The following is a 14,402-nucleotide window of genomic DNA, read 5'->3' on the forward strand; positions in this document are numbered from 1 at the left end:
CCATATGCTCCGTCCATCCAGATTACACACACACACACACACACACACACACACACACACATTCCTGTGATCCTTCCCTCTATCTCTCGTTTCTTTTTGCATCTCTTTCTTAAAGCTACACAACACACAGCACAACACATGATGGACAAACACGGTTTAATTTTAATCATAATGTGTGTGTGTGTGTGTTTTCATTCAGTGTATAAAAAAAGTCCAGCTCATATTGTATCCTAAAATCGAAAGAAACAACTGAGAATCAGGGAAATAAAGCTTACTTTAGGACCAGCAAGATATTTTACCATTTTAATAACATTCCTTCATTTACTTATTTATTTCTTCTCTCTCTGCATTCTTTTTGGTGTCAAAATATATAACAAAATAGAATGACATATATATATATATATATATGCTCATGATATACTAATATTTATTCCAAAAATTCTATACTAAATCAGCAAAACTGACCTGTCTTGTATTTATGGAAACAAATTATTTATTTATAATTCATTAAAAGTCTCAATACTACAAGACTCTAAAAGCAAACACAATGAAAAGCAGGACATTACAAAGAAAGACAGAATCTCACATCAGAAAAGAGAGCTGCGTTACGAGCCGAGGAAAGCGTCAGAAAGCCCTGAGATTGACCAGAAAACAAACGTCATCTAAACGTCAAGAGAGTCTGTTGTTGTTCAATTCCATGCAGCTCAACACATGATTCATTCTGACATTTCAGAATCACAGTCGTGTAAATGAGAGAAATTTTTCACAGGTTTAGAACAACTGCAGAAGAAACAACCGATCTTTGACCTAATCATCATATCAATTAAGAAAACATATAAAACATAAACAGAACATCTTCAGCTCTAGTGAGCGCTACAGTTCACGTGTCATGTGACTTATAGTGGAATCCCAGCATGCTTTGCTCCTGGAGTCTCTGAGTCTCAGGTTCGTTCTTCGGTTTCAAAAGCAGCTTATCGACAAACATTTGGGATTCTGAACGTGGAAACATCATCTAGCCTAATGATACTCCTCCTAGAACAACAAGACTTTAGCAGTTCAGGTGATGATGATTGTCCTCTAACCGTGTTGAGCTGTTCATTTCTCTATCATCTACCAGCTACACCTCACTCAGTGTTATTCATAAATAATCAAGACAGACAGTGAGAAACATCTCCATCTACACTGCACCATCAGCTGTACGTTTATCCATGTCGTCCAAATGGTTCAGAATATGGGCATTATGTGATCCACATTCATGAAAATAAAGGTTCTTCATCAATGGCTTCATGAAGAACCATCAGCATCCACGGAACCTTTCCATTCAACAAAAGGAAAAAGCAGCTGGAAAAAAACAGTATGTTTTCACAGTGATCCCATAAAAGAACCCTTCAGTGATCAGTTCTTAAAAGAACCAAGGTTTTCTTCCTTTTTCTAAAAGCTAAAGAAACCACTATAAAGAACATTTAGCGGTTCCACGGATGTTAAAGGTTCTTCTTGGAACCATCAGTGCCAATAAAGAACATTTATTTCTAAGATTGTAGAATGTTGAAGCTCTAATGATTTCTACTGCAAATACCATTATAAACTTAACAAACCATTAGCTGTTAACCATTAAAAACATTACATTTTGGCATCTGTGGTTCCATGAAGAGCCTTTAACATCCATGGAATCCATAGAAAGGCTTTTTGGGGAACCAAAAATTGTTTTTTTTTGTATTCAATCAATGTAAATAAAATTTTTTTTGTTTATTTTTTTTTGTGAGTAGTGAGTTTTGGGCCAAATTCCATAAGTATTCAGTTTGTTTAACACACCACTAATACAAGGATACAAATTACCAGTAGGGGACCATTACAGCATCCATTAAAACCAATACAGTTCCCATTAAAACCATTACAAGTTATATAAGTGTTGGGGAAAGTTACTTTTAAAAGTAATGCAGTACAGTATTGCATTACTCCATGAAAAAAGTAACTGATTGCGTTACTTAGCTACTTTTTATGGAAATGCGTTATTTTTGAGTTATTTTTTGTCACTTGGGCTGGGCTTGCTTATTTGTTTATAATAACAAGAAACACAAAAGTTATATTTTTGCCAACTCTAAAGGCCCTTTCATACCAAACGTGATACTAATAAGCCTCAGGCTGATGGAAAACAAAGTATCTCTTATTTGAAAAAGTAACTTCATTGTAGATGAAAAAGTAATGCATTAATTTATTAGTTACTTGTGATCTGATTATGTAACTTGCATTACTTGTAATGCGCTATCCCCAACACTGAGGATTTCACTTTTTTTTTTCAACAGATTCTTTACACCTTTCACTCAAAGGTTCTTTGGGGAACCAAAAATGGTCCATTTATGGCATAGCTGCTAAAACTTCTCCACTTTGGAACCTTTTAGAAGTGCAGTGAAGCTTCTTCTAGATGCTCTACAGGACCTGGAACTTCCAGGAGTTCTGGTCTTTGTAGTCCAGACAGTCTGCAGTGTTGAAGTTGAGCTTCCAGGACGCCGTTTGGTCTTTGTAGTCTAAGCAGTCGACCGCGCCAAAGCCCAGCGACGCAGCGGTGTAGCCCTGTGACGAGAGCGAGGCGGGCGACTGGCCGAGTGCTCCGCTCATGGGGCTGAGAGCGCCCCCTGTGGCCGACAGCTGCGGGTGCATGGGGGACAGATACGAGCTGCAGTCCAGCCCGGTGAAGTAGGAGGAGGAGGCGTAGCTCTGCCCGTAGGCCGGGGCCTGGGTGTAGGTCATGGGGTAGGCGCTGGAGCGCTGCAGGCAGGGCGTGCTGGAGACTGACAGCGGATCCTGAAGCGGAGAGACGGAGGCCGGGCTCCAGATAGACACGGTGGCGCTGGTGGAGCTGGAGCTCGGGGCCGGAGGAGGTGGAGGGCTGTAGGGGCCATTGGTGCTGGCGCTGGGCTCGCTGACGCTGGGCTCTCGGGCCGGAGACGACTTCTTCTTTGGTGGCCTGGGTTTGGTCTGACCACTGGTCTGTTGCTGCTGCTGTTGGCGGCATTTCGCGCGACGGTTCTTAAACCACACCTGCAAAACACAGACGGGACATCTGTCAGTATCCCGTTCCAGTCACCAACCGGTGCATGCATGATGTAAGTAAAACTTTATCCCTGCAGCACAAAAGCAGTCATAAGTAGCACAGATGTATTTGTAACAATAGCCAACAATACATTGTATGAGTCACAATTATCCATTTCTCTTTTATGCCAAAAATCATTAGGATATTAAGCAAAGATCATGTTTATTTTTTATAGATGTTTATAGATAATTTTTAAGTTTCCTACCGTAAATATATCAACACTTAATTTTTGATTAGTAATATGTATTGCTAAGAACTTAATTTGAACAACTTTAAAGATGATTTTCTCAATATTTAGATTTTTTTGCTCCCTCAGATTCCAGATTTTCGGCCAAATATTGTTCTATCTTAACAAACCATACATCAATGGAAAGCTTATTTATTCAGCTTTCAGATAATCTCAATTTCAAAAAAAGATTTACCCTTATGAATGGTTTTGTGATCCAGGGTCACATATAGCAGCACCTTTTAAATGTACTTTATAGAAGAGAAATGCACAGAAAAGAATCCATATGTATTAGAAATAAAATAATAAAATAAAATACAACAATAAAATAAATCAAAGAAAGCGCCTAGTGCTGCCATCATTGCTTTGCTTATATAATTTATTTTTCTGATTTATATCAGGGGTTGTACCATAACTTATTAACTAAAGCTAGGAAAAAAATAGAAAAGTAAGAAAATATGGAAAGAAATGTTACTTATAATAAAATAAAATATAAAAAGTTGATCAAAGTTAAAATTTTGATGTACAGAAATAACTAAAACTTAAACTGACAAAAATTAATAAAATCTATATAGACGTATTTAAAGACAACACAAACTACTAAAAATGACAAAATCATACAACAAAATTACTAAAACTTTAACTAAAATTAAAACTAAAGCAGAAATGTAAAAAAAAAATTATAAAATCTAATAAAAATATTAACAAATAGCTTTGTATGACAAATAATATAATATAAAATAATTTGTATAATATAATATAAATCCCCAAAAACCTTTCAGTGAGAACACATTTAATCATCCGAATATTTTCCACTATAGACATACTTCATATAACATTTTAATAATGAGAAGTATATTTTCTATTGTAGACCTTGTCAGATAATTAAATAGCTCTACCCTGAATAATGACTATAAACAACCTTTTGTGCACTGAAAGGTGCTTAGATGCATGATCATCATCATCATCATCATCATCAAGGGTTTGGATGAAGCTAAGCATGTAAACCTGGACCTCCTGCTGTTCTTGAGCAGGCTCTGCTGGACTCACCTGGACTCTGGACTCGGGCAGGTTGATCTTGAGAGCCACCTCTTCTCTCATGAAGATATCCGGGTACCGCGTCTTGGCGAACAGTGCCTCGAGGATGTCGAGTTGCGCGCGCGTGAAGGTGGTTCTCTCGCGCCGCTGCTTCCGCGCAGTGTCTGATCATAAACCACACAAACACAGATAGTCTTTAATGTGGATCCATCCATCCATCCATCCATCTATCCAAAATGGGTTCAAAAATATAATCGTTTATTTGAATTAGTCCACACGTAAAAGCATGGATTTATGTAAATAAGATGTGGCTTTTACTTCCATAATAAACCTGATATTTAATGACACGTTTGCTTAATTTCTTCAAGTAGTCTTATATCTCTGTGGATTAATAAAGGAATTAATTGATTAACTAATATTCATTAAACGGGAGTCGCGCATTAATGAGCCCAATCAGCCTTATGATATTCATCATGTTTACAAAGAACATTATTTCGCATTTTGCTCATAAACCCTCGTCAAAATAATCCAACTAATAGACTTTTACGAAATGAATCACCATGATTTGAAATGTGCCATTATATGAATATTAATGATGTCAGAATGATGTGTTTGTCGCATTTGAAAACTGATTGAAATTGTCGATGTGAATATTAACTGTGTTTATAGTTCATCATTCTCATTTTCAGATTTGAAAAGCTTAAGTAGATATTTGTTGTTTGACCTAAAATTCGATTTTTAACGAAAATATAATGTTCGTTATATAGGCCTTATCTACAAACATAATATTTTTCGATTACTAAATTTACTCGTGATAGAATTAAATATCTTTAATAAATGGTCTGAGCAATTAACAAAATATTTTTTTCTCTTTCGAAGTAAGGAAAGGGAGTGTAAATCATATAAACATGACATAAATAACATACAATAAATAACTCCTAGCTAAATAACGTAATAATATTAATAAAACAAAACAAAAGAGCAGCAGATTTTGGTTTTATATTTATATTAAAAGTGCATTTATACTTATGCATTTATTTATAAATATTTATTTGTCAGAACTGTTTGCGCTTTTCTAAATTCCAGGGCGTTGCTTAAACTAATAAACAAAATAATATGTGTCCCTGCAGCACAGAAGCAGTCATAAGTAGCGCAGGTATATTTGTAGCAATAGCCAACAATACATTGTATGGGTCACAATTATACATTTTTCTTTTATGCCAAAAATCATTAGGATATTAAGATAAGATAATGTTCCATGAAGATATTTAGTAAATTTCCTACCGTAAATATATCAAAACTTAATTTTTGATTAGTAATATGCATTGCTAAGAAACTTCATTTGAACAACTTTAAAAAGATAATTTCTCAATATTTAGATTTTTTTGCTCCCTCAGATTCCAGATTTTCAAATAGTTGTATCTCAGACAAATATTGTCCTCCTAACAAACCACACATCAATGGAGAGATTATTTATTCTGATGATGTATAAACCTCAGTTTCATAAAATTGACCCTTATGACTGGTTTTGTGCTCCAGCGTCACATATTAATAATAAAGATAAGCTGATCATCACCTTTACGCGCAGTTTAACGCGTTAAATATGACACCTGGAGTGTAACTGGTGATTAATTGGCTGTGATGATGAGATTGTCGGGTTCGGTCAGTACTCACTGGGGTAGTGCAGGAGATCCATCCCGGTACCGGACAGAGTCAAGCCGTTCACGGAGTAATGAGGCTGCTTCATGTAGGACATCATGTCTATAAACTCTCTCTCTCTCTCTCTCGCTCGCTCGCTCTCTCTCTCCTCTCTCTCTCTCCCTCGCTCTCTCCTTCTGTCAGTCTGTAATGGATCTTTAGTTTGGCGCTGATCGTCTATTAGTTTAAAATATTCTGTTTTCTTGTGTTTGTCTCTCAGATGCTGGAACTCTCTCTCTCTCGCTCTCGCTCTCTCTCTCTCTCTCTCTCTCTCTCTCTCTCTCTCTCTCTCTCTCTCTCTCTCTCTCTCTCTCTGAGAGCTCGGTTTGTCCGGTGTTCACCGTGTGACAGTGAGATGAAGTGAGGAGGAGGAGGCGGCTAATTAGAGACGGACAAGACCTACACAAACCCCTCCCTCCCTCCATCCCTCTCTCTCTCTCTCTCTCTCTCTCTCTCTTTCGCTCTCTCAGATTCAAGAAGTTATATTGTGACCCTGGAGCACAAAACCAGTCATAAGGGTCAATTGTATGAAACTGTGATTTCTACATCATCTGAAAGCTGAATAAATAATCTCTCCATTGATGTATGGTTTGTTAGGAGGACAATATTTGTCTGAGATACAACTATTTGAAAATCTGGAATCTGAGGGAGCAAAAAAAATCTAAATATTGAGAAAATCATCTTTAAAGTTGTTCAAATGAAGTTCTTAGCAATGCATATTACTAATCAAAAATTAAGTTTTGATATATTTACGGTAGGAAATGTACAAAACATCTTCATGGAACATGATCTTATCTTAATATCCTAATGATTTTTGGCATAAAAGAGAAATGTATAATTGTGACCCACACAATGTATTGTTGTCTATTGCTACAAATATACCTGTGCTACTTATGGCTGGAACGTATGGAACATTTTTCCACATTTTTTGTGAAATGAATATATCACATGCATGTTAAAAGTTCTTCGCGGAATCATAGATGCCAATAAAGAACCTTTTCTTTTAAACATGATAAACATTTTGTAAAGAAATGTAAATGTTCTCCATGAATACGTACAGCAGAAAAATCTTAAGAGCTTTTTCCCACTAAAAGAACGTTTTCCTTTTTCTTTTTTACATGGATGTTAAAGGTTCTTCGCGGAGCCATCAAGGCCAAATAAAGAATCTTAATTTAAAGAGCTTTTCGCGATTTACTGATTGCGTTCATTTCAGTGATCTAGGCCTTTTCTTTTCTGCCGTGCATGAAACATTAGCTTAAATTAGGAAAAACCTAACGATTTGGACTCAGATTTGGCACAGAGGTTCATTCAGTGTAAAAGAGAAATAAAAGTCCAAATAAATAGGAAATGAGTGCGTACATCATCACAAATCGAGTCTAATCGATGATATGCCCGTGTTTTATGCTGTAAACTAAAGCAACTTTTGAATTTCAGAGCTCACACAGATTACACGTCACAAAAACACATTTCATAATTTGACATCGCTGCAGAATGCTGGAATAATTGGAGTGTGTGTGTGTGTGTGTGTGTGTGTGTGTGTGTGTGTGTGTGTGTGTGTGTGTGTGTGTGTGTGTGTGTGGAGACAGGCTTCGTGCGTCCAAACGGGATTAAAGAAACAAAAGGACCCAGTGTTCCTTAAATCCCACAAATATCCAGCCTCTCTTTCCGGGACTCTCTGTATTAAAAACACAGTTTATTTATAATAAATCATCTGTGTCTTTTGTGATTTTTATTTTTACTTTAGACCTCGAGTTCAGTCACACAATGCACGGACACGATATTTTCCGTGATAAATTAGTTTTGCGTTTATTAATTAGAAACATTAATATGTAGGCTGAACAGTGATTGGAAATTATAGGAAATAATTTGGAGTTCATTTGTTTGCAGTTGCTAATGAGAAATATTAATGATTGGAAATAATTTTTGAAAGAAGGTGCACACTTATCTTGTAATTCAAATAATGAAAACATTTGTCCTTTTTGTTGTTTTTATTGTGGTTTTACATCTTCTTAGAAAAACTATTGAGAATAATTGAATTTCATCGATCTCGAGTGTTCTTTAATACAGACGTTTGGTTCATCGTTCGTCTTCCGTTTCTCTCTGTAGTGTTTTATAGTTTTCCCCGCTGTGTGTCAGCTGGAGAGTGATTCTGGAGTCATATCTCTGAGCTGTGTGACAGTAGTATTGTAGTATGATTGTGAGGATGTAAATGAGCGCGTGTAAAGCGGATTCTGCGCTTGTTAATTGAATCGGATTTCTTCTAGTTTCAAATCCACAGAAACTCTATAAGGGGTTTATCTGCAGATATAAAGAGACACAGACAGTATCTGTTCAGACCTTTCATATCTCTCATATCTGTTTCAGATGTTCACCTGCAGCGGCAGGCCGCGTCTCGAGCCGGCGGATACACGAGAACATCTTCATCTTCATCATCATCATCATTATCATCACAGGCAGAATTGGGATTCAGGATTCTCATCGTGTCTGCTGGGAAGTTGGTGAGTCGAAACTTTACATTTGTGGGGAAACATCCCGATACGCGCACGCGCACGCACGCACGCACGCGTTCACAGACACCTGTTCACTGCTTCAGTGAATATAGACTATGTATATCTTGCATTATAATATTGCATTAATTGAGTAAACTATTCACAGTGAGATATCAGCACTTTCTGAAAACTTCTCCATTTTAATCTAATATTTAATCCTCTCTTTAGAAATTCAAAAAGTAAAAACTTTTTTTTACATAAAATAATTTGATGCATGTAAATATTTAAATGTATTTAAATTTATTTATGTTAATGTACTATTATTTACATATTTTAACCAATGTAAGTATATGTTTAGCCTATAAAAAAGACAAAAACAAATAGATTTGGTCAAATTCTTGACAAAGTCTATTGTTTTATTTGATTTAAGATGCTTTCTGGAAGTAGCACAATATTCATTGTTTTAATGTAATTAAAAGAGTCACTTGTGTTAGAGACCGTCTATTCTATGGTTTGTTGTTTTGGAATTTTTATTTTCTTCTGCTGGTGTGGCACTAGGACCCAGCGCTGACTGAAATTAAGGACATGACCACCACATAAGAAGATTACAGTGTTTAATCTGCAGGGCCTAAACACACACACACACACACACACACACACGCGCGCGCACACACATACACACACAAACTCACACACAGACACACACTAACACACACAAAAACTCACACACAAACTCACACTCACACACACACACACACACACACACACACACACACACACACACACACACACACACACACACACACACACACACACACATACACACACACATACACACACACACTACCACACACACACACACACACACACACACACACACATACACACACACTCACACTCACACACACACACACACACACACACACACACACACACACACACACACATACACACACACACACACACACACACACACACACACACACACACACACACACACACACACACACACACACACACACACACACACACACACACACACACACACACACACACACACACACACCTTGTACTGAGTTGTACGGTCACACATGTATCTGCTGCTGCTGTGGTTCATGTGTAGATCTCTGGTTTTAGGTGTTGTATTTGTCAGTTCTGATCATGGTCTGAAGTTGTAAGTCTAATAGCTCTGTATGATGACTCTGTATAGTGTGAGTGTGTGAAAGACTCTTTCACGTCTCGTATTGAGGTTTTGGAGCGCTGTGAACTCAGTCCTGGTGTTTTCTGTAGAATCTGGTCAAGGCCTCTAAAACAGAGCGAGAAAGCCCCTGTAGATCTGACTGGAGCTACACTCTCACCACATCAGTAAAGCTGCTCAAAACTAGAGCGTACTTTGATCTCAGACTCTTCAGGCCTGTTCTCGTCACATAGAAGAACTCCAGCGCTCTCCTCTCTCAAACAGCAGAGCATGGCGCTAGCGACACTAAGGTCCTGGGATCAGTTCCCAGGGAATGCATGATGATATTCCCAGCTAACAGGAAACATTCTCAGAGTGCTCTAACAAGGTTCTCTCAAACTTCTTAGTAAAATTCTTACAGTAACATTAATAGAACGTTCATTCAGAGTTATCTGGTCTTTAATAATGTCCTCAAAATGAGCGCTCAAAAACATTACTCATACATCATTTTTATTCCTTAAACATTTTAGTTGGACATTCGTTTTTTTTTTTGAAATGTTACACTTGTTTCAGAATGTTCAAAAGTTACATTCCCATAATGAAACATTAAAAAAAGGAAACATTTTGAACATTCAGTGAACATTCAGAAATAGCATTTTCTAATATTTTTGTTAGCTGTGTAAACCTTGACTGTAATGCAATTTGGATAAAAGCACCTGCTCATGCATCAATGTAAATGTGTCTGAGAGATTAATACAGCATGCATTTGGTAGATGCTTTTATCCAAAGTAACCCTCATTGCATTCAGCGTTTACATTTGATCAGTTCATGCATAGCCTGGGAATCGAACCCATGGCCTTGTGTTGCGAGCGTAATGTTTGAGCTGCAGGAACGCTCTCTCAACATGTTCAAACATCATCTGTGTAAATCTGCTCTCTCTAACACCCTATCATTGGTATTTACAGCACTGGATACACACGCATAACACACACACATACACACACAGTTCAGCCGATTTGTCATAATATGCTTTATCTGAAAAGTAAGTATCTTACCTCGGGATAAAGAGGGGAAAGAGGCATTTGTAGTGAGATTGTGAGCAGAGGACGCGACAGAGACAGACAGCAGGAGTGAAACTGGACGAGAAATACACGTTTGTGTGAGGAGTTTGTGTTTTGGTGCACAGAAGAACCTGTGAAGAAGCAGACAGACAGAGACACACAGGTACATGTGAGAGAGACGGATGGATGGATGGATGGATGAAGTGAAGGAAAGGGCCGGAGGAAGAGGGTGGGCGGGGCTTATTCACCTCAGTTTGACTGTCTAAAACTTAACGCTTTCTGATTGTTTATTAGTTGATACACCTGGATGTGACAGAGATCCAGTCCAGTGCGATGTTGAGTTTTCAGAGCTGCTGAATTAGTTTTCAGTGAACTGCAGAACTAAAGTTGTGGTTAGATCCTGATCCTGACTAGTGTAGGATTACAGATTCAATTAACATGTCAACTTAAAGAATCTTTACACATTTCTCAATACTTGGATCACTTTGTAACTCTGTAACATTTTATTTTTGATTGATTGTGAACAACAGATATTCTACAAACTATAAGTAACTTTGTAACTACATGTCAACTTATCTGACTAACTCTAACCCGCAAAGTTACTTATAGCTAGTCAAAGACTGAAAATAAATTTGCTCAGAAATTGCTAGTGAATTTCACAATTAATTACAAAGAAATGGCAGGTAATGCATTGAATTAAATGTGAAATTGTTAAGTGGAAAGACTGAAATGGTAAATTACAGCACAACATAGTAGTAGTAGAAGTAGTATTTCATTGTTCAGATTGGTAATATATTTGACGCAGGTATTACTGTAGGAACAGATCAGAGGTGTGTGTTATTGAGTTTTGTATGAAGGTGATCAGGATTGTAAAGAGCATGTAAACAGTCTGTAGGTTCAGTGAGAAAAGAGTTCATGTCATTTGAAAGATGTCTTCACTGAATGTGTTTTGTGTCGAAGCGATGATGAACGATCCAGTTTATCCACACAGACACTGTTAGGAGAGTTTAATAATCTGACCTGAGTGTTGAGAAATGGAGATTGTTATTGGCACTTCTCTTTTCTAAATCTTACATGCATCTAAAATGACAGTTTTTATAACAGAAACTTGTAGTCACGAGAATGAAGTCATTTGGTGATTGTTTTGAAGACATTCATAGATGAGCTGATGAAGAGACATATGAGACATCTGGACTCAGACAGACTGATAATCCACAGCAGACAGCAGGTGTGTGTGTGTGTGTGTGTGTGTGTGTGTGTTTGTGTGTGTGCGTGTGTGTGTGCGTGTGTGTGTGCGTGTGTGTGTGTGTGAGTGTCACAGTGTGTGTGTGTGTGTGTGTGTGTGTGTGTGTGTGTGTTTGTGTGTGTGCGTGTGTGTGTGCGTGTGTGCGTGTGTGTGTGTGTGTGTGTGTGTGTGTGAGTGTCACAGTGTGTGTGTGTGTGTGTGTGTGTGTGTGTGTGTGTGTGTGTGTGGAGTCAAAATAACAAAAATAAATAAATAATAAATAATTAAAAATAAATAAATGAATGTACTGTATTATAGGTCATTAATGTTAGTTATTTCAAATTTTGTATTTTTAGGGGACTGATTATATTTAGGGTAGTATATTATATTTATGGAACAGTTATGATCCATTAGTTTCCTGTTTTAGCACAGACCTGAAAATGACATTTCCAGCTTAAGCTGTGGTAAATCTTGAATGCTTTAGAGCGCAGACTTTGTATGCTCTCTTTTTAAAGAAGACACTTGGTAGATTATCAGTGAAGGAAAAATAGTAAAAAAAAAAAGTTCTAGAAGTTTGTTCATTATTATGAAAATGCAAAAAAATACTATTTTTAATACTGCTTTAAATGCAGTGCAGGTTTTACTGTAAAACTGTGAGAAAATGAAAGCAAGATATGTTCCACATTTGAGGTTGACGTATTAAAAAATTAGCTCTCAGTAAGATTTAGTTTGGGTGCAGTACCAAATGTTTCCACTAAATTTGTTTCCCATTTATTTCACATAATAGTACAAGTGGGGCTATTTTTGTATTTTTATTTATTTATTTATTTATTTATTTATGTTCACATGGCAAGTGTGAAAACCTTTACCAAGTTTCATACCATTCCAGTGAACTAAAATTAAAAAATATATATTTTGGTCAAAATGACTGCTGTTTGAAGTTCATTTGGGGTTCACTTCAGTGATTTGAGGAGGTTTATGTGATTCTGCGTAATGTTAATCATAGGAAATGTCCCAACCTGAACTCACTCTGATTGTGTTGAACTGTGAGCGTGCAGTGAAGTAATGAATCACTGTTTGTGATGTTGGGCAACAGGAAGTGAGGTAAATGCTAACAAAGATTTGTTGTTCTGTGAGTCTGCTTAAAGCAGATATGGAGTCTCATTCACACAGAATGATTAATAAGCTCAGGTTCAATTGTGTTAATTGTGCATGCCTCACACACACACACACACACACACACACACACACTTGAGCCATGTGTCTCAGCATAAGCCTTCATGCATGAGCGCACAACACATTCTGTTTGTGCTTTGGTACATTGTGTGTGTGTAAGAGAGAGAGAGAGAGCTGGTGCTGATGGGGTCAGGGGTCGGGTGGTGGTACAGTGGTAATAGAGGGACGCGTGCGTGTGTGTGTGTGTGTGTCCAGATGGCATCGGCTGATGGAGAGAATGGCAGTAATGCAGCAAGTGGAACAGTAGCACTAATCCACCTCCATCCTGCACGTGCCACGCACACACACACACACACACACGCATGCAAACACACACGCAAACACACACACACGCACACACACTGACGACTGTGAACCTCCACTTCGGCTCTGGGCCCCTTGTGACTCTACTTATACCACAAACAAACCAATGATTTACAGTTATTTTTAAAATATATTTGTTTTTACATTATTCTATTTAATTATTTGTGGTATTGGTGGACAATGCAAATGTTGTTTACGCATTATATAACTCATATATGGTATTTTCTATAAATAGTGCACTAATCCCAGTGGTCTGTTGCTTCACAGAGAACTGCTGGATAAACTGTGATATAACACACAACTAACCTAGAGTGAAACAACAGCTCATGCTCAATATTGTTCAAACAATGATGAATAATGTTTATTCATGTACTGTACATACAGTAAAACAGTGAAATATTATTACAGATAAAAACAGCTGTTTTCTGTGTGAATATCTGTTAAAGTGTAATGTATTTCTGTGATGCACAGGTGTATTTTCAGCATCATTACTCCAGTCTTCAGTGTCACATGATCTTCAGAAATCATTCTTATATGATGATTTGCTGCTCAAGAAACATTTCTGATTATTATCAATGTTGAACACAGTTGTGCTGCACAATATTTTTGTGGAAACCGTCATACCTTTTATTTTTCAGGATTCACAGATGAACAGAAAGTTCAAAAGAACAGCATTTATTTGAAATGGAAATCTGACGCTGATTTCTTTAGTGTTTCAGGAACATTAGAGTAAAAAAGTCATAAAGTCTGAAGTAGCTGCAGTGACTAGATGTAATCTCAAAGGGATTTGGAGTCATTCTCTTATTTTATACGGTTGTCTGTGAATACAATGATGCTCAAACTGATGCTTGGTTCATG

The 14,402-nt window shown here is 37.2% G+C and overlaps 1 protein-coding gene across 1 annotated transcript; it reads right to left on the reverse strand.

Annotated features, from left to right (window-relative positions):
- Positions 1 to 2,037: 2,037 nt before the first annotated feature.
- Positions 2,038 to 6,343, reverse strand: LOC109062346 (homeobox protein otx5-like). Its single transcript, XM_019079434.2, has 3 exons — positions 6,030 to 6,343; positions 4,368 to 4,519; positions 2,038 to 3,039 (listed from the first exon to the last, which is right to left on the reverse strand). Exons 1-3 carry the CDS (start codon positions 6,112 to 6,114, stop codon positions 2,428 to 2,430), a joined length of 849 nt encoding a protein of 282 aa, XP_018934979.1. The 5' UTR covers positions 6,115 to 6,343; the 3' UTR covers positions 2,038 to 2,427.
- Positions 6,344 to 14,402: the final 8,059 nt, after the last annotated feature.

Source organism: Cyprinus carpio, chromosome B15 (assembly GCF_018340385.1).
Source record: "Cyprinus carpio isolate SPL01 chromosome B15, ASM1834038v1, whole genome shotgun sequence".
NCBI classification, from domain to species: Eukaryota; Metazoa; Chordata; class Actinopteri; order Cypriniformes; family Cyprinidae; genus Cyprinus; species Cyprinus carpio.

Excerpts from the sequence above, each read along its gene's own strand:
- LOC109062346 (XM_019079434.2), bottom strand. The coding sequence starts at position 6,114 with ATGATGTCCTACATGAAGCAGCCTCATTACTCCGTGAACGGCTTGACT. Across the intron at positions 4,520-6,029 it reads GGATCTCCTGCACTACCCCA|ACACTGCGCGGAAGCAGCGG; the intron begins GTGAGTACTGAC and ends GTTTATGATCAG. Across the intron at positions 3,040-4,367 it reads TGCCCGAGTCCAGAGTCCAG|GTGTGGTTTAAGAACCGTCG; the intron begins GTGAGTCCAGCA and ends TGTGTTTTGCAG.